This window comes from Leiobunum rupestre, chromosome 11 (assembly GCF_980474605.1).
Source record: "Leiobunum rupestre chromosome 11, qqLeiRupe1.1.hap1, whole genome shotgun sequence".
In the NCBI taxonomy this organism is placed as follows: domain Eukaryota; kingdom Metazoa; phylum Arthropoda; class Arachnida; order Opiliones; family Sclerosomatidae; genus Leiobunum; species Leiobunum rupestre.
Window position 1 is genome coordinate 15,808,102 of NC_143394.1, and position 20,931 is coordinate 15,829,032.

The window sequence follows — 20,931 nt, forward strand, 5'->3', positions numbered from 1 at the left end:
ATGGGTGACGTTTTATCTACGTCATGCTACCAAGTCCCTGCTGGTATGCTTTTCTTTTCAATTGAATAAAGCATGGGTGACGTTTTATCTACGTCATGCTACCAAGTCCCTGCTGGTATGCTTTTCTTTTCAATTGAATAAAGCATGGGTGAGGTATTATCTACGTCATGCTACCAAGTCCCTGCTGGTATGCTTTTCTTTTCAATTGAATAAAGCATGGGTGACGTTTTATCTACGTCATGCTACCAAGTCCCTGCTGGTATGCTTTTCTTTTCAATTGAATAAAGCATGGGTGACGTATTATCAAAGTCATGCTACCAAATCCCTGCTGGTATGCTTTTCTTTTCAATTGAATAAAGCATGGGTGACGTATTATCTACGTCATGCTACCAAGTCCCTGCTGGTATGCTTTTCTTTTCAATTGAATAAAGCATGGGTGACGTATTATCTACGTCATGCTACCGAGTCCCTGCTGGTATGCTTTTCTTTTCAATTGAATAAGGCATGGGTGAGGCATTATCTACGTCATGCTACCGAGTCCCTGCTGGTATGCTTTTCTTTTCAATTGAATAAGGCATGGGTGAGGTATTATCTACGTCATGCTACCGAGTCCCTGCTGGTATGCTTTTCTTTTCAATTGAATAAAGCATTGGTGACGTATTATCTACCTCAGACTACCAATTCCCTGCTGGAATGCTTTTCTTTTCAATTGAATAAAGCAGGGTGACGTATTATCTACCTCAGACTACCAATTCCCTGCTGGAATGCTTTTCTTTTCAATTGAATAAAGCATGGGTGACGTATTATCTACGTCATGCTACCAAGTCCCTGCTGGTATGCTTTTCTTTTCAATTGAATAAATCATGGGTGACGTATTATCTACCTCGGGCTACCAATTCCCTGCTGGAATGCTTTTCTTTTTAATTGAATAAAGCATGGGTGACGTATTATCTACGTCATGCTACCAAGTCCCTGCTGGTATGCTTTTCTTTTCAATTGAATAAAGCATGGGTGACGTATTATCAAAGTCATGCTACCAAATCCCTGCTGGAATGCTTTTCTTTTCTATTGAATATAGCATGGGTGAGGTATTATCTACGTCATGCTACCAAGTCCCTGCTGGTATGCTTTTCTTTTCAATTGAATAAAGCATGGGTGACGTTTTATCTACGTCATGCTACCAAGTCCCTGCTGGTATGCTTTTCTTTTCAATTGAATAAAGCATGGGTGACGTATTATCAAAGTCATGCTACCGAGTCCCTGCTGGTATGCTTTTCTTTTCAATTGAATAAGGCATGGGTGAGGTATTATCTACGTCATGCTCAGGGGCGGATTAACCCTTTCGGCGCCTTTAGGCACAGAAAAATTTGGCGCCCCTTGGCATTGGTCAGCTAAGGAGGGGCGTATCGGTTTATAATAAATAAATAAATATATTTTAGTTTCCCCAAATCTTTTCGGCGTTATTTCGAGTAGGGACAAGCCAAGTACATGGACCGTGGGGCTTTATCAAGAAAAATGGCGCCCTAGGCACGTGCCTACTTTGCCTAATGGTTAATACGCCCCTGGTCATGTTACCAAGTCCCTGCTGGTATGCTTTTCTTTTCAATTGAATAAGGCATGGGTGAGGTATTATCTACGTCATGCTACCAAGTTCCAATGGACGCTTCAACAAAAACTTGTGTTAGGCCTAACATAAATTTTTGCATCGTTGAGAAGAAGTAGTGTGAGGGTTAATATAGATTTTTGCGTCGTCGAAAAAAACTTGTGTTAGGCTAAAGATAATATAGATCTTCGAATCCTAGAGCTCTCCTCGATTGACAATTTTGTAACGAAGCGTTTACCCACTTCCGGCACGCGACTTCTGAAAAATCGGCCTCCATCGGTCGCTGCCATAGTCCTATCATGGAAAACTCTGATGACGCGCTGTTGCGAAGCAGTACCTCATCACAGTGGGCCGTAGTCATATATAGTTGGTTACCATGGTATGTATGGAGCTAATTTTTGTGGGTAAACGATATTGACTATGCGAGAGGCTGTTATTTGGAATCTAGGGTACGACGTTTATATTATCTTTGGTTAGGCCTAACCAAGAGTGGCCTAAACGAGATTTTTTGCGTCGTTAAAAAAACTTGTGTTAAGCCTATTGGAGATTTTTCGGAACGGAAAATTTGTTTTAAGCTTGCCATCGCGCAGTTTTTATAGTTTTAAAATTTAAAACCAGCTATAAAGAAAAATGGTGTTTATCAACCTAGTTGACTCGGTTTGGCTTATGTATATATTGTAGTTGGCCTATTTGGCTAGCCAGGCAAATATGGTAACCGACCAACCGCAGATATCTCATTCAGATATGCCATTTCACAACGTAGGGGGCAAGTAAAGAGAGTGGCTCTTTCATTAGCCTTTTCATCTATATTATAAGGAGCGCTTGGTCAGTGGCGGCCTAAGGGGGGGGGGCAGTCCACCCCGGGTACCAGGGCAGCAGGGGGTGCCATCGGAGAAGCTCGAGAGGGGGGTGCAAATCAGAACGATTAAACTTGAAGAAGACGGACCCGTGAAAACTTCTGCACGGTCCTGGGGGGTGTCACAAAACACTGCCGCCGCCCCGGGAACCCAGCCTTCTTAAGCCGCCACTGCGCTTGGTACGTTGGTCGTACGTCAGAGCTTTCAGGAATTGTTGCTTAGTCTGTCATGAAGTCAAAGGCGGGGCGGAGAAGGGAAAGACAGTGCGGGGCGGCGAGAGAAGCTGCTGCTTTTCGCTTTGTTAGTGGCTCAACTATAGCCTTGTTGTGTTTTCGCGAACCGGGCGAAGACACAGGCGGCACGGGACAGAGAGAAACAGGGACTGCCTTTCGCTTTGTCACTGGTGGTGGTTCGACTAGCCTATAGGCAGAGATAGCGAGGCGCTAGCAACGTCTCCCCCCTCCCCCGCCTCCCATGCTGGAGTAATTATAGTCGACCTTGAATCACCGACGTTATGGCTTTGGATTAGTCACTTAGAAAATCGGGACTGCCTTACCCTGTTAAGCCAGCCGAGTGGTAAATTTTGCGCGTATGGGTAGTGGCTCCTCTTTTTACTCAGTCAGGGCAGCAATAGGTAACATTGTCAAAGCTGGGAGGAGGAATACGGCAAGCTTTTCGACACTCCCGGCCTTTCCACCGTTCTGCGAGGCGAGGCGGTCTCTCGGTCTCTTCAAATTTGAAGGGACGAGCGTATTTGTTTCTGTTCGTCATGAGGGGGGAGCAAATCTGCCAATGGGTACAGGGGGTTTACAGGGGTACAGGGGGGTTTGCGACGAAAGAGAAAGGCGAGTTTTTTGTTATTTTGGCCGGGAAAAATGGTACCCCGGTAATTCTGGCATGGGGAAAAGGGGGAGGGGGGCCTTACTGGGGAGGGGGCCTTACTGGGATGGAGTGCCTCGAAACACACAAATAGTTGAGGGTGGGCTTCTCGGCTAGTTTTACATACAGCTACCTAGCGACCAGCGCGAGAAATTAATTAAGCTGCTGGATTTGCTTCACTTAGCAGACGCCTTGGTTTTTTTCATAACACAATGGGGCTGTTTAGCAGACGAAAATAAAGCAGTTAATTCAATTTCTTGTGATTCAATATGTGAAAGTAGCAGTGGCGCCGATCCCATGGGGGCGGCGGGGCCGAAGCCCCCATTGGTAAAACCGCCGATGTTAAAGGCCGTTTACTTTTAAGCATCCCTAACAAGAAAGTGTTGACAGCAGCCTCATTCCAAGTTTATTAGTGAGCTTCGGCCCCCGTTGGGGAAAAATGCGATCGGCGCCACTGGAAAGTAGTCAGCTTATTGAAAATTATCTCTGTAAGACAAAAACGTTTAGGCCTAAATCTAAAATCGTTTGCTATTTCCTTAAGTTTACAGGTGGTAAAGCCGAGGGGCTGATCACCTTTGACTGTACTAATGGGATTACGCGTAATCTTTGAAGTCCCTGCCTTTGGCAGTGCTAATCTAAGCGTAATCCGGTGTACAGACTTTCTAAGAGTGGTTAGCCCCTCGGGTAAAGCAGATGACGCTATTTTTTCTAAGCTCTAAGCCTATATAAAGAGTACCTTTCACGTCCTGGCTCTCGATCGGCTCTAGTAGTGAATTAGGCTTTTCAGTTTACATTGAGACACGTAGCGTCCAACACAAGAAGCTCATCAACTTTAACTTCTAAGCAGACGCTTTGTATTTTATATTAGCAAATTTGAAAGGCCTATTTGCTGAATCTGTTTCATTGAAGCCTCTATAGCTCTTTCCATAAAATACCCCTCAAATATAGAGATTGCTGGTGTACCTAGACTGGAAAGACACGTATAGTAGCTTTTTCTTTATATTGGCTAAACGGTTGTAAGTTCTGGCAGCAACAGGGCCGGATTAAGAGCTTGTGGGGCCCTAGGCCCAAGCTAATTTTGGTGACCCCTTTCAGTGACGAGCAAGCAAGGCGCTCCCGCAATTGATAATTGACAAATGGACAATTTCAATGTAGACTTTGCGGATATTTCAGTAAATGATTGTTTTCATGGTATCGAAAAATGTGGAAGGTTTTACTGAAATTTCTCCGGAAAAAAATTGTGAAAAGTAAATAATAAAACTTTTGTACTTTTAATTTTTTCGAAACTCCCTGGTGCCCCTTGTAGACTTGGTGCCCTAGTCAGTCTATTGGGTAGTCCGGCCCTGGGCAGCAATGTTCGGATATTTTGAATGGTTTTTATTGAAAAAAGTATTTCCAAATTTGTCTGGATGATAATATCCGTTTATCATCAGGTTACGGCCTTCTGGAATCGGGGGTTGTGTCCAGGAAAAATGAAGTGAACATCTTGATTAAGAATGCCACCAATGTCCTAATCGGTGGTCTAGCCTATTGGATTTACGGTTATTCCATTAGTTTTGGACCACGCTCGTTTCCTCTGATAGCCACTGGCGCATTCTTCACCCAGGCCAAATCGGAAAGTGAAATGGGACTTCTGTATTCTCAGTATGTTTTTCAAGTATGAATAACTTTTATCTTTGCTTTAAACGAATATTTACTCGAAAACCACATTTTTGTAAAAACATTGTTGAGATTAACGGTAATAGTTAGTGTACAAAGCGGTTGGCATCGAGGACTTACCACCACCCTCCTACGCAATAGAACCCGACCACCTGAATTAATGGAATTAAAAGTCGCTAGCTGACTTGGACCTAATTTGGTGCCTTGGCAGTGGCTCCCCCGCAGAATATCCAAAGGGCCCTTTAAAAAAACATTTTTTTTATCTGAAAATATTGGGGATATGGGTCAGATTTCTACATTTTTACCAATAGTGAAAGCATAATTTTATCTAATTATTTAAAAATTTAAATAACTTAAAAATATTAAAACTTAAAACGTAAGCTCTACGGCCCCCTATTTTGTGATAATGTCATGGGACCCCAGCCTGCGGTCGCTGGGTCTGCGGGTCCTTAGTTACGCCACTGTACCTTGGATAATTAACATAGATAATTATTATTTTGGTATTTAAAAATGTTGCACAACACAAACGCTTTTATTGGTCAAGTTTTAAAGAACGCCCATTTTTACCACCAATTATTGAAATACTTTTCGTACACTTCCTATAAATACTTAAAACTAACTAATGATATTAAAAAAATACTTTTATTATTATTGTTTGTTGTCATATTTTTAGTTAAGAATTACGAGCTTAAAGGGCTACCGTATCGTTTGCAATTTATTTTATCGGCATTTTTCAAGTCCTTTTTCCGGTTAACGCGCTAAATATCGGTAATTTTTTTTGGAACATGTGAACGAAAGTGCGACATGCGAACTCGACTCAACAATGTTTTGCAAAAATGTTGGCCCGTGTGAACAGGCCTTAAAATATAAGTTTTAAAATGATTTTTCATGTTGAAGTTCGCTTACGCGACCACCTCGAGTACCTTCATATCAGGGGCGATGGCGGAAAGATGCAAGTAACGTGAAGTTTTGGAAATTTAATCTCGCACATGTTCTCAATGAGGAAGATTTTTACTCCGACTACGGGCTGAAGATGGCGCCACACAACACTAACTAACTAAAGCCCAGTTCACACCATTGAGTTGGGAATATTAATCTAGAGGTCCAATCGAAACGTCGGATTTCAGTATTTCGCGAAACAAGTTTTTAAAAATAAGAATACTGTCGTCTGCTCCCATCGGCGTCCCAAATGACGAGAAAACGTTATCATTCTACCCGTGGCGCCGTCTATCTCTCAATGATTCCTTCAAATAAGACGCGTTTTCAAGCAAAAAGATTTTTTTTCTTCAAAATAATGGATGGCGCCACGGGTCATATGATAACGTTTGCTCGTCATTTTAGAGCAGACGGCACATTCGTATTTTTCAAAAACTTGTTTCGCGGGGAGCAGATTTGATTGGATCTCTAGATTAATATTCCCAACTCAATGGTTCACACTATACAATTAATTGGGCCACTTAAATGTATCCAACTAATTGTAATCAAGAAAATTGCATAGTGTGAACAGAAATAGTTGGAACCATTGTTACAATATTTCTGTTCACACTTTACAATTTTCTTGCTTACAATTAATTGGATACAATTAAGTGGCCCAATTAATTGTATAGTGTGAACTGAGCTTAACTCTCAGATTTTGTTTAAACTCGTGAGTTAAGTAGACCTTTATGTAACTTAAAAAAAACCATAAATTTGCTACTGGCTTTAGTTTTGCTATGGCAACCGAAAACGTTTTTGACAACTATAATCGAACTTTTCACGCGCCGTCATTTATTAGAGCCCCCTAATGTTGTCTAGCGCCATCTTCAGCACAGTCGGAGTAAAATTCTTCATCGTTGTTCTGTATTAAGCTCTATAAAAATTCCGTTGCAGATTCACCGCCTACTGTATATTCGCTCTGGTGAACGTGTTTGTGTACTCAGTGCCATCTGGTTGGATGTGGAGACAAGATGGATATTTGCGAGAGTTGGGTTCCGTGGACATTGGAGGCGCTGGAATTGTCCATTTGGTGTGTAGTAATTAAAAAGAAACATTTGGCTATATAAGATTAACGATATTTTATAGGTTTATGCCCACTAGCGCAGTTCCCATTTGAGCGGTTTCCCAAAAGTGCAGTTCTCAAAAGCGCAGTTCCCATTTCCGCAGTTCCCAATAGCGCGGTTTCCCAAAAGCCCAGTTCCCAATAGCGCGGTTTCCCAAAAGCGCGGTTTCCCAAAAGCGTGGTTTCGATTATTACCTAACCTACCGTGCCTACGCGCCTGCGGCGCGCACGGCTAACCTAACCTAACCTAAACTAACCTTTTGGGAAACCGCGCTATTGGGAACTGCGTTTTTGGGAACTGCGTTTTTGGGAACTGCGCTTTTGGGAACCGCGCTTTTGTGAAACCGCGCAAACGGGAACTGCGCTAATGGGAACTGCGCTAACGGGAACTGCGCTAACGGGAACTGCGCTAATAGGCATATACCATTTTATAGCACTTTAATGGAAATTAGCACTTTTTAATGGATAATTATCGTATACGTCGATAATTTTTGAACCGTAAAATAATCTCTACTTCTTACTATGTAGTACGCTATATTCGATTATTCGGTCTGAGCGTACGATAATTTTCACATTTGCAGGAAAAATAATTAAAATTGTAACTTTTATTATTATTTTATTGGTTTTCGTGAAGCTTTTTTAAATAGTCCCAACTTGATTATCATGTTCGATTTCTCATAAATATATATCCTTCCATTAAGTTTAATATTCAGACTAAAGTCAAATTTACAGCCCTTTAACAAGCATACGATAATTTTATTCTGAAATCGATAATTTTCTGACCTTGATACGCTAGTTTGGCTTTAGGACCTGGCAAGGCTGATGGAATAACTATCTTTTGTGACTGCAAGTTTGTAGTTTCCTTTCACATACGCGTGTTCAATTTTGCCTGGGAGCCATTTCTTGAATAACCACATTTTTTGGTTGAACTTTAGACTAAAGCCCAGTTCACACTATACATTTAATTGGACCATTCAATGGTATCCAACTAATTGTAAGCAAGAAAATTGTATAGTGTGAACAGAAAAAGTGGGCGTTATTGTTACAATATTTCTGTTCACACTATACAATTTTCTTGCTTACGATTAGTGGGATACAATTAAGTGTCCCATTTAATTGCACAGTGTGAACTGGGCTTAAGTTATATTAGGCCTAATAGGCCCACTTTGCCTCGTTGCTATAGTGAGTCGTACCGAGGCGTAGGCCTGGCTACCAGGCTAGTGATAATCTGTTTCAAATTGCATATTTTTATCACTAGAGGCGCTTACCCTTTGGGATATACAGGGTGTTCCCAAAATGGTGGTAGGACCGAACGTCTACGGGTTCTACAAATTATTTTAAGACGAAAATGTTGTATGGTATCTTTCCGATTTAGGCCACCATTTCGAAGTTACGAAACCATTGATGTATGGACGACCCCTTCATTTAACATAACATTTTAATTTGAGCTATTAGAAACTGACAATTATAGAAAGTAATTATAAGGTGGTTTTTTTTTCGCTTGTCCGGGGACGAAAAGTGTAAACCCTAAGACGTTTTATTCGCCTGTTCTCGGGGTAAGATTTACCCTGTCCCGAATTTTGTTCGCTTGTTCCAGAGCTCTAAGGTTACACTTTTTACTCCTACTCGAAAGGAGGTGTTTTTTTTTTTTAGAAGCTCGTTATGAGCGATTGTAACGGGTGGGACAATTCAGTCCGCTCGTCCATTTGACTAATCAGGTGCGAGATATGTGTTACGGCTACGCCAACGGGGGGATACTTAGGGATAGGGTTGGGACACCCGTGGCGGAAGTATGACAACCACCCGTTGGGGGATTAGTGGTCGTCCTCACACGGCCATCCACAAACACTGCCTCCCGGACGCCTGGGATTACAGGAGTGAGCCACTACTCCCGGCTGAAAGGAGGTGTAGAGGGAGTAATCTAGCTTTGTCGTCTGCTTAAATTTCGTTTCACGAAAACATGACGGGCAAGCTTTTTATAAATAACCTTTAACCTTTAACTACTCCCTTCTTACTCCAACTCGTTTTTTTTCGTCAAGATAGAATTGGAGTAAAATGACGTCATAGGGCTACACTTTTTAACTTGCTCAAAAAACCGAGAACAGGCGAAAAAAAAACCACCTGTAGACTAATTGATTGATCCTAATTCAATGTTTTTGTTTGAACGAACTGGTCGGAGGATTTTGTGGGCTGATGGGTGCTTGGATTCTGGGACCCAGAACGGGCCGTTACGATCGGGGAAATGAACCCTTGCCCATGGGTAATCCCACCAACGCTTTGTTGGGTCTCTTCATGTTATGGTAAATTACTTAGCAATAGTTACTATCTTTATTGTTAAAGGAGAACTGTCACCACCCTAAAATTGGTTAAAACCCATTTAAATGGATAGAGGACGTCCGAAAATTGTTATACAAAAAATTTCATGTTAATATTTCCAGTATTTGATTTATTATTAGCAACCAAATTTCGTGTTTTATCCCCCCCGACTCGAGAATCTCAGAACCGCTTGGTTGAACCTACCTGCAGCGCCATCTCGTGAAAGAAATATTATCCCCCGGTTTTATCGTTTTTTGGTCGGAATTATCCTTGGCTTTTTAACCTAGTTATATTGGTAGTTTGTAGTTAATCGTGTTTTTAATATGCCTTACACGCCACCCTTTCTCAAATTTTTGCCGCTTCATTCCTTTGGCGCTGCACGTAGGTTCAACCGCAATTTCTGGAATTTTTGAACCCGTTTGATGTAGGTTGCGGAAAAAGTAGCGTAACTTTTTAAATACTTTCCCAATAACTATAAAATTTCAGGGACATAATTATTAATATATTTTCTATCTTTCTACAAAAAAAACCTCGTAAATTTTGGTTTTGGTGACAGTTCTCCTTTAAACTAAGATTGAATTCCAGTACCTATGAATATGAAGCAGTAGCATTAACCTATGGTATCATCTTCGCATTCTACGTAGTAAAGGCTCGTCAGCTTTAATAACCAACCGTAAACACAGATGGCGATCATTTGTGGGAGAGAGTGTTAGCTGACGAACTTAGCTACAAGTACAAAGTATGCTAGGATGGGACTTAGAATCTTTGCAGTTCCATGTTTTTAGGTATCTTAATTCATTCTTTTTTAATCTGACTAAGGTTTTATTCGTAGGTGGGGATGGCTTGGTTTTAGCGCCGGAAGCACATTTGGTATAGTTAATGACAAATGGAAGTTCTCATCAAGGTATGACTTTTTGTCTCATAAGCCCTTGAAGATTAATTTGATACATTTGTGTAATTAGAGCCGCAGTTACCACAATCATGGCTTCTATGGGAGGTGGATTCATTGGAATGGCTTATAGGTAGCTGGCAATGTATTATCAAGAATGCATTTAATTATACTGCGGGAGAATGTTAAGACCATTCTTAGGGTTGTTCCCAATCCACCTCATGGTCTGCCAGCATGCTCAAATCTAGACCACGGTGTTCACGGATTCTCCCTAAGGATAAATAAATACATTATTAGTAATATCTATTACCAGAAGTATATAATATATTATGGAGATAAGTATGCATCTTCCTATACATCTCACTTGAAACACGTACCTTCGTAGGCTCTAGTTGCTTTTACAAACTAAGCTTCTGATTCATTCCCGATTATGCATCAGAAAAACCGTAACAGTTGTTGAACGATTTTTCCTTCTTCCGGTTGTGACGTCACGATAGGTATCGAAAAGCTATCAAATTAACCTGTTACACGAGCAGGTTTTTCTGATCCGGTTAATAAAAGTATGATTGATGAACGCGCACGTAGAAGATTCCTGCTTGCAGCCATTTTGATTGATTCATTTTAAACGGGTTTTGAGCGTTTTGGCGTTCAACAACCATTTATGTCACTATAAACAATCGGATTATTTAGGATGATAATATTAGCGATTAAGTGATTAGTCCATTATGAAACGGGATAGTAAAGCTAAACCCTAAACAAATTTGAAGAAAATTAAAAACTTACTAATAGCTCGTACCGATAGGTCTTCGAGCAAACAAAAAGACGCGAAACTCGGACCAAATAGATCTTCGAGTGAAAAACTAAATTAAATTAAATAAAATAGCCAGGAATTCCAACGGTAGACCGGTTTCGTCCTATTTGGGACTCGTCAGTACCGTGCGGGAAATCTGGCTCGCGACTACAACACCAAATAGAGAAACTAAGCCTAAATATTAAAAATTTCAAAACGAGGGGGAGGGTGGTGGGGAATAGTATATACGCAATGTTAAGTTAAAAGGAACCACCTATGGACTGCATTGTAAAGGATGATAAAATTAGCGATTAAGTGATTTTACGATTTTAGTTGTTGATCGCAGCCATTGATAATAACTTCCAAGATTTGTAAGCGAATTCACACACCCATTGGAGAGTGGCGTAACTAAGGACCCGCAGACCCCGCGAACGCGGGGGGCCCATTAAATTTTCACAAAATAGGGTCCCTTTCGTTTTAAGTATTGATTTTTTAATTTATTTAAATTTTTAAATAATAAAAAAAATTATGCTTTAACTATTGGTAAGAATGTAGAAATCTGGCACATATCCTCAGAGAACTTGTAAAAATGGTGTAAATAAAAAAAATAGTTTTTTATAAAGGGCTTTTTTGATATCCTGCGGGGGAGCCCAAAAATTGTCGTTACGCCACTGCCCTTGGAGCCTTCGAAGTTACTTTCCATTTTGAGATGTTGATGGACACTCCACTCCTTAAAGATGTATTTATACTTCTGTCATAACTTATGGTAACGCAAGATGTGACCAATAGTTTCATAGTGAAGCGAGGATTGCACGACGTGGGAATTTTGATGGACGCTGTAATGGCTTCCTTAGTTGCCGTGTCAGGTAATTACTCGAGAAAGGTTCCTTCGACATTGAGAGGTTTCACTCGCTGGTTGATTGTAGGCGGCGCTCCCATCTTTCGTCCTTGGGAAGCGATTTTTGTGGGCTGCATCGGCGCATTCATCGTGCTGCTGGTAATTCCAATCGTGGATTGGGCGCACATAGACGATCCGACTAACTGTTTCGCAGTCCATGGAATTGGTGGTCTTTGGGGATTGCTGGCAATTGGACTGTTTCCGGAGAAGGACTCCATGAGAGACTACACCAGGGGCAGGTTAGAGGAACTGGAAATATTACTGTTCATTTATCGTACCCATTGAGTTGGGAATAACTAGAGGTACAACTAAATCTGGCTAGCGCGGGACCAATTTCCTTCAATAAGGAGACTTTATCAACTTTATCGTTCTACCGTGGGGGCATCTGTCTCTAGTGGTGGCAACTATATTGCAATTGAATATTTTCGCGGATCTGATGCGAAATTGAAATGTACGATTACTCGTAACAAAAAAACCTTTAAGTTGTTTAAAAATAATTTTATTCTGTCAACACGATCCTTTTTAACTCAAGTTACGGTGAGTTAGCTAATCATTATTTATTTTAGCCATATAACTTTACAAAATATAGAAGGCGCTATACCGCCTAATTTTAAAGACGAATTTCGTACAGTCTTATCAGAACAGGTCCCGCGTAACCATGGCAACCGAAATCGTAATTGTAATTCTAGCAGTATTATTCCCAATTCAATTATTGTACCATCAGCAATAAGTAAACCGAAGTTATCAGGACCCAACTGCCTTGGTTGGTAATAATATACTCGAGATTCAACTTCCAGGTTCACGATCGCTATATTTCGTTTAGCAGACGACAATATTCAGCTTGGCGAATTAATAGTTGAATTTAAAGATGTCGCCAGTACAGAGGGTGAGATCGATTTGTTCTTCTAACACTAAAGGGAAGTTATTTCTTTCCTTCCTATTTTCTCGCCTACTTGCTCACCGGCTGTCATCACCCTACGTACTTTCTCGATGTCGTAAACTCTCTTGCTCGCCTGATGTCAACCCCTACATTTAGTCGCCTGATGTCAGCCTCTTTACGTATTCCCCTGATGTCATGCGCACTACTTACTCGCTTGATATCTACTGGTCTGATACCAACCCATAGATAAAATAACTTCGTATATAGATAGGAAACTTCATGTTGTAGAAGTGACGCCAGAATTTTGGCCGACATCTGGTGGCGGCACCCGAATAATATTATTTGGTGAAGTTCGCACTACTCGAAGTACGTACTAGAACCTTGGTGTAACGCAATCCCAATTGCAAAGGTTTAAGGGAGATATATGTATTAAAAGTACTTTTCCTTGAACTGAGAGCAAATTTAAAAAAAAGCACTAAAGAAATAGCATTCAGTAAAGATTTCAAGTTTGTTTTAAACGCTATTTCTGGTATATTTGAAGACATTTTCCTTGCAAAATACGTTTATTCCCAAAACTCCGACCTCAAATTTCTCAATACGATCTACGCTCTTGAGAACACAGCCAACTGGCGCAGTCACTAGATGTCAGGGCAATCTCGTGAGAGTCAGTTTGTACCATTGCAGTTTCCTATCTATATACGAAGTTATTTTATCTATGTACCAACCCCTCTACTTACTCGTCTGATGTCATTCCACTCAGAATATTCGGATCTCCTTACCCACAATGAGAGTTTCAGTACGCCCTCACTTGGTGGCGAAGTAGTCTACCCGTGATGCACTCGAATATTTTCCCCACGGCCATGGTTACTGAAAATTGGGAATCACTCTTTTAAACTTTTCCTTACGGCCTAGCGAAAAATGCAGTCGCTGATAATTTCGGTTCATGAATTTCTGGTACCTTCGTTAATTTTTCCACCCTTAGGAACGCTCTCTTCAAAGGTGGTGGATGGGAGATGTTAGGCGCTCAAGCGGCGGGCGCAGGGTGCCTGATCATGTGGAGTGTCTTAGTGTCGGCCATTTTGCTCATAGTAAGATCGCCTATCTTCTATGAAGGACAACCATTAATTAGAGATTTTCGCCATCTTCAGTTGTTGAAATACACGATTGGTATTCGCATGTCCATTGAGGAGGAGATACTTGGACCGGACTATGTTGACCACGCTTTGAAACACGACGGAAACGCCAGGGTCATCGACGCGGTACAGAAAAGGTCAAAGTTCGTTAAGAAGAGGAAGGGGGTTATCGACATCATGAAAGAAAATGTACGAGTTAACTTACGAAGGAAGAAAGTTAGTGACACCGCCGCCAATCTTAGTCGACGAGTGTTAACCAAATAGGTTCGCAAATCATCTAAAGGGAAACAATCATTTTTTTGTAGCGAAGCCATTAAAGGTGCAATTTTAATTATTTTATTCCCACTAGATGGCGCCAATTTAAAGTTTTTGTTGGGAAGGAAATAAGTACTGATTTATTACAAAAAAACACTTCTACCACTATTTTATTTAAGAACAAAAATGTTTATATATATATACTTAGTTGACTATGTTGAGCTACCCCGTAAAATTTTCCCTGCGACATTATATTTTTCGCGTTTTTACTTAAATTAAAGGACTTACGTATTTAAAAATATAACTCTACTAGCGATAGATCTCTTTTCAAAAATTTAAGAGTATATTGGAATTTAATAATGCCGAAAAATTTGATTTTTCTGTCATTAGTTCCGTTGCGAAGTTTCCGTTGTCATTTTCGGACTTGTATTACAAATAAACAGAAGCGAGTGTATAAATTGCGGATTAATTTCGTATTCGAGATGACATTTGGTAATTACATTACACCTACCACATACAACGGCTTTGGTCTTATTAAGCACCCCTTTGCGGAAAGAGGGAGTCGTTGGTAATTTTTGTCACGTTCGGTCGCGTAAGGGGAGATATTTGTCATTTTCGTGATGTCGAACATCACAAATGCAACGCTTCCTTTAGCTTCCGTAACTCCGGACGACGCAACATGGATTTTAACAGCTTCTTTTGTGATTTTTACCATGCAAACAGGTTAGATTTTGATTAATTTTATTGTTGCTTAATATTTTAAAACGCATTGTTATGATTACCGAACCCTTACCAATCGATCATCAAATTTAGTAATAGCATGTATTTATTTCACACATGAATGTTCAACTGGAATACCATAAAACGTAAAACTCTGTGTTTAGCTTTTAAATTTAATGATAATTGAATATTCACAAGGGTGAAAAAAATTCATGGTAATGGACCGTTGTAATGAACAATTTGATCGCCACAGATTTGAGGATGGTTTCTGTATTAAACAGTTGCTCTGAGTTCGAAGAAATAGTGTATTAGTCTGAGGTCATTCAAGTGAACGACATGAAAATGTCGGATGCCAAAAGTTACAAGTCTGAGCCTTGATAGTTAGCCATTAGATGGTGTTGTGTGAATTTGAAATGTACTGAAATTACTAGGAAAAAATGATAGTCGCTTCTACCAAACACACGTAGGAAAATAATATTTTTAATTACAAAATTCTTCTTCTGCTCTCGATAGAAGGCTCTTTTTTTCAAAATGGTCTTTAAATTTTTAAGAATTGTTTCTGGGCTCAAAAATGTTTATTAAATCGGTCTTACATACTGGTAGGCTAACCAGGATATATATTGTAGGATTTGGTCTGTTGGAGTCGGGTGCTGTAGCTAAAAAGAACGAAGTCAATATTATGATGAAGAACGCGGTGGATGTGTGTTTGGGTGGCCTATCCTATTGGATGTACGGATACGGTCTGCAGTACGGCGATGGTCCTGGTACGACGATCTTCTGTGGTATTGGTTCCTTCTTCTTGGACAGCGACTCCGAGAACATGGGGATTGTCTTCTCAGCCTATATATTTCAGTTGTCTTTCGCCACAACAGCTACCACCATCGTCTCTGGTTCCATGGCCGAGAGAATGACCTTCAACGCGTACTGCGTTTTCTCCTTCTTGAACACAATTACCTACTGCATTCCAGCGGGTTGGCTGTGGGGAAACCATGGTTTTCTCAATCATATGGGCGCCATTGATTTCGCTGGGTCATCGGGGGTCCACTTTCTCGGAGGGGTCTCCGCGTTGGTGGCGGCCATCTTACTGAAACCGAGGTTAAGAAGGTACGCCGATGGCATCGAGTCACTTCCGATGGGAAACCCTACCAACGCGGTTGTTGGCACGTTTACATTGTGGTAAGTGTTTCAATGAGTCCATGAAAACCATAAGTTCAGTATTTTGTTCCATAAGTGTGACAGTTAGTAGAAATAGTTACTGATGGCTATTTCGTGAAGTGACGTAGAATTGACGTCATACCTAAAAAGTTTAATGCCTCTAGCGGTAAAAGTACAAACTTATAAACAGTTAATCACTAATCTTGGATTGAATCCCTGCAAGAGATTGCTATGACGTTGAGCCTAAGTATACGTATATGTACTATTTACTTTGTCTGAAGTCCAACAAAAATGTGCTGGCGTTCTAAACACACTTATGAGAAACATTTACTTATGTTAAAATGAGTTGAGGTCCTGATTGCAATGTCATTGAGCAGGTGGGGTTGGTTGGTTTTTAACTGCGGCAGTACCTTCGGTATTTCAAATGATAAATGGCATTTTGTTGGCAGGTATGTTCTGTGTCCTGCTGTACTCCTTTATGTAAACGTATTTTTATTATTTATTTATTATTTAGAGCGGCGGTAACTACCATAAATGCTTCAGTTGGTGGAGGGGTCATCGGGGTTTTGGTTTCGTATGTTTATCTAAAAATATTCGGTGATAAAGTGTCATTTAATCCACTCAAAATGATATTAGATATTTTCGAAACAAAGCCTTCGAAGTGAACGACATCGTAAACTCCATACTTGGGGCCATGGTTGCCATTGCCGGTAAGCTATCGGTTAATTATTTCGTGACGTTTAAAATGACCTATCTTATTTGATTTTCAGCAGGGTGTGCGTTTTACAAACCATGGGAGGCAGTTCTGGTCGGTGGTGTCGGAGCACTAACAGCCTTAACGGTGCAACCTATTCTGGATCGCATGAGAATTGACGACCCGCTAGGTGCTGTGGCTGTTCACGGTGGAGCTGGGTTATGGGGAATGATCGCTGTTGGTCTCTTCGTCGACTCCGACCAGTTTAGACCTCCGGAGAAAAGGAATATGGGTTTATTTCGCGGAGGTGGCTGGTACCTTCTGAGCGTACAATTATTTAGTTGCTTTTGCATCGCTGTCTGGAGTACTATCACCACTTGGATCGTCTTGAAAGTAAGTTGTATAGGAATCATAGATATAAGAAATGTATATAAAGGTCTAGATAAATTTCGGGGCGTCTAAGCCTAACATAAAATACGGAATTGACACCTAGCAGACAACGAGGAAGGCACGTGGCATTTTAGTACTAACGAGGAGACTACCCGAGGAGATAATAACCGATTTGGTTGAAACTAGGTGGGTATGTAGACCTTATGGTAACATGAAATTTCACCAAGGGAAAAATTGCAATAGGCATTAGTTTTGCCATGGCAACCGAAAATGTTTTTGACAACACAGTATGTATATTACTATATTTTATCATTGAAAATAACATGGGAATCTGAGCACTTCTAAAAATTTAAAAATAAATAAATAAATAAAATAAATAAATAAATAAAGAAAATTTAAAAAAAATTCAAATTTCAAAACCAAAAAAAAATAGATCAAAATTGACAAATGAAATGAATTTTATGATATTTTGAGGAATTTTGGTCAATTTGATCAAAATTGATCAATTGTTATTTTCAATGGGACAATATACAGACTGTGTTGTCAAAAACATTTTTGGTTGCCATGGCAAAACTAATGCCTATTGCAATTTTTCCCTTGGTGTAATTTCAGGTTACCATAAGGTCTACATACCCACCTAGTTTCAACCAAATCGGTGATTATCACCTCGGGTAGTCTCCTCGTAAGTGCTTGACCTTTCCGCAGGCCGTAGTCTTTAGACACCATCTGTTGGTGACTTTTAGTATTATTTTTAAGCAGGAGACAATGGCTCTCGCGATGATAGCACGAGCTTTCTTACCGATAGCACGAGCTTTCTTACCGATAGATAGCGCCTTATAAGGATAGCCTGCAGAAATTACGCGTTTCTGCTAGCTGTCACCTCTGTATTCACTCCCTTTGAAATATTTTATCTAGACCTTTATATACGTTTACTTACTTTCCTATATCTATGATAGGAATAGACGCTTCGATACAACCGATCCAGCAAGTAGGAAGTATTAATACGCAGATCTTAGACACGAAAGCTTTCTATGGCATTGGCCACTGGGGCTTAAAGTGGTACCGAAAAAAGGGCAGGTTTTCGAAAGAGAAATAACGTTGCCATGAGGAGCGTCGCCAATTGTTTTAGCCCTAACGGAATGTTTTTGCGTCGGCGCACGGCGTTTTTGGAATTTTTTAGTATGAAAATACCAGCCTTAAGGAATATAGTTTATAGTAGAGCGTAGTTGAATTGATTTATCTTGAGCATGGATTGTACTTCGTTTATTGGCTAGCCAGGTGAATCTGGTATCTGATGAACGGAAAATATTTTGTACCGTGATCCCGACGAAGGGGGGAAGCTAAAAGATTAAATTTTATAGGAGAATCTATTGGTAAAATTATTAATTAGGCGAATACTAGTCGCACTTTTGATGGAACTAAATGTTAAACGTTGGTAGTGGTGCAGCGACGGCGATCGGAAAACATTTCTGGGGGGGGCAAGGGCCATTATTTTTCAATCCAAAAATTCATATACTTAAAACTTAAGCAAAAAAATGTACAGCTCTAACTTTTAATTACTATAAATTTATATTTTTTTAAAGTGTTCTTTCTAATACCTCATCCATCAATGAATAAAAGTTAAGTCTATATCTTTAGAAAAATATCTGTGTACATGGCTAGATAATTAAGCCTTTCTTGGCCACGTACTTTACGAAGGTATTTTAGATACAATAGGGTACACGACGGGTCGATTTTCGGTTTGGACGAATCTATCGAAATAAATTTTACGGTTATATCATCTTAATGCTACTCGCATCTGCAATCTCAATATAACTTCTGTAAAAAGACTGAATTCGGACCCAAATAAAGGCAGTGAGATTATAAATTTTTCCCTGATTGCTATTTTTCCTCAATTTTATTCCAGTAGGGGCTCTGCCCTCGTTGGTTTTTCTCTATGGGGGTTCGAGCCCCAGAGCCCCCACGGGATCGCCGTCACTGTAGTGGTGTAGCTACGAACAGCTGAGGGCGGACAAATAGTTTCCACCTATTTTGACACGTTGAAACAAAACTGTGAACATTTTCTTAGGGCATCAACATATTTATTCCAATACGCCTTGGACCCGCCGAAGAAGTTCTGGGAGCGGATTTCGTTCAACACAAAGTACGTCACGAAGGCTACAACTACGAGGAAATGATAATCGAGATGTACAATCAAGGAATGGATCTGCCCCTTAATCTGGACGTGATCCCGGGACTTCTATTCAATCCTCCGTACCACGATGGCGGCTGGAGGCGCAAGTCTTCCAACGCTGAGAGGACCAAAACTGGAGCGCTGAGAACGACTCCTTCGTCCTTGAGATTTCTGCGAGAGTACACACGCAGACCCGATAATTGCTGTATTCTTTAAGAACTACATGTACATCTAGTCTATGAATAACATGTTTTCTAAGATGTTTTAAATTTGGAATTGTGAAGCATACCTCTAATGTTCTACAATCGATACATTTAGAAACATGTTTCGTAACGTAATTATGTATTTCGTGAGAACATTTACAGGTGACCAAATAGGAGAATTAATAAAAATATCTATAGTTAGTCAGCGTAAGGTATTGATTTTTTGGTTTTCAGAACTGTTTGGGATTTGGGAAAAATAACTCGAGGTCAAAGTGAGTTGCTCAAAATGGTGAGGTTTGAAACGTCTTGTTCCGCCTGACCATTTTAACATAAGACATCTTTGTACTTGATAATATTAAAATAATTTTTAGATGAAAATATTTGGAGTTTCTTTACACCCTAGAGCAGCGGTTCGCAATTCTGGCGGAACCAAAACTAATTTTTTTTACTTATCTTAAAAGACTCTTGACACAAACAAAGATGGCCGCGCTGCGATTTCTCGGAACCCTTGTGACCCTTCTGCCAAATCTTACATAACTCTAACAATTGGGTCTAGAAGGGTCATGTTGGGAATAAATACATGAGTAACTACTTTAGTATCGATTTATAATATTTACAGCATCCGTTCTGCTGTACCTGAACTTTTACTCCTTTTTCTATACTTGTATAAATAAATAGCACACTTTCTATTATCCTGAAATGGTTAGTCATTATTGTGTCTACTTATAACTAAATTATAACAGGTCAATGATATGTCAATCGACTGAAATAGCGCTAGTGGCCCCACAAGCTGGTCATTTGCAAATTTTAGTTATTTTTGGCGGTTTTCGACTTTAAGTCTATATATTCTTTTAAATTAAGACCGACTTGGTTGTAAAATATATTTTTGGTTAGTGCTGATCATTTTCAAACAACGATTACGGTTTCATTAAGAGATTTTGATTTTAAGTGATATTTCTGAGCAATTCGCCGGACCCCACAACCCGCGTACGCACTATTGTTATATTTGAATCTGAAGGGTGGGTTGAAAGCGGATCAGCCACTTGTGTTATACTTCGCAACGTTGTTCGGACTGATAACTTTATTCTGACTATTATTTCCGAAATCTGGTCACTCGAAAAATTCGGTTAGTCTAATAATTAATTCAAATTAATGCTTTCGCGTTTCGCTATCTTTTTTCCAAAACGAGGTTACTCGAAAAATTCGGTTTGTCTAAAATTTATTCAAATTAACGTGTTTGCGATTATTCGCTACCTTATTTCTTAAACCAAGTAACTCAAAAAATTAAGATTCTCTAAAAAGTTTTTTTTCACCGCGTACAATGTTTGTCGAAATCATTGTAATTAGGGAAACGAAAGAGATTTTTTTTAATATTTTGCTCATCAAATGGCTTGATTAA

The 20,931-nt window shown here is 40.0% G+C and overlaps 2 protein-coding genes across 2 annotated transcripts; both read left to right on the plus strand.

The window, feature by feature from the left end:
- The first annotated feature begins 9,166 nt into the window (after positions 1–9,166).
- LOC149921842 (putative ammonium transporter 3) lies at positions 9,167–14,312 on the plus strand. The gene is made up of 7 exons (XM_090163630.1): positions 9,167–9,336; positions 10,185–10,256; positions 10,315–10,374; positions 11,821–11,897; positions 11,958–12,168; positions 13,792–13,897; positions 13,958–14,312. Exons 1-7 carry the CDS (start codon positions 9,230–9,232, stop codon positions 14,204–14,206), a joined length of 882 nt encoding a protein of 293 aa, XP_090019756.1. The 5' UTR covers positions 9,167–9,229; the 3' UTR covers positions 14,207–14,312.
- A 491-nt stretch (positions 14,313–14,803) lies between these two features.
- LOC149921843 (putative ammonium transporter 3) lies at positions 14,804–19,545 on the plus strand. The gene is made up of 7 exons (XM_090163873.1): positions 14,804–14,920; positions 15,544–16,093; positions 16,450–16,521; positions 16,587–16,646; positions 16,709–16,782; positions 16,843–17,159; positions 19,225–19,545. The coding sequence occupies exons 1-7, from the start codon at positions 14,818–14,820 to the stop codon at positions 19,543–19,545; spliced, it is 1,497 nt and encodes a 498-aa protein (XP_090019999.1). The 5' UTR covers positions 14,804–14,817.
- The last annotated feature ends 1,386 nt before the right edge of the window (positions 19,546–20,931 follow it).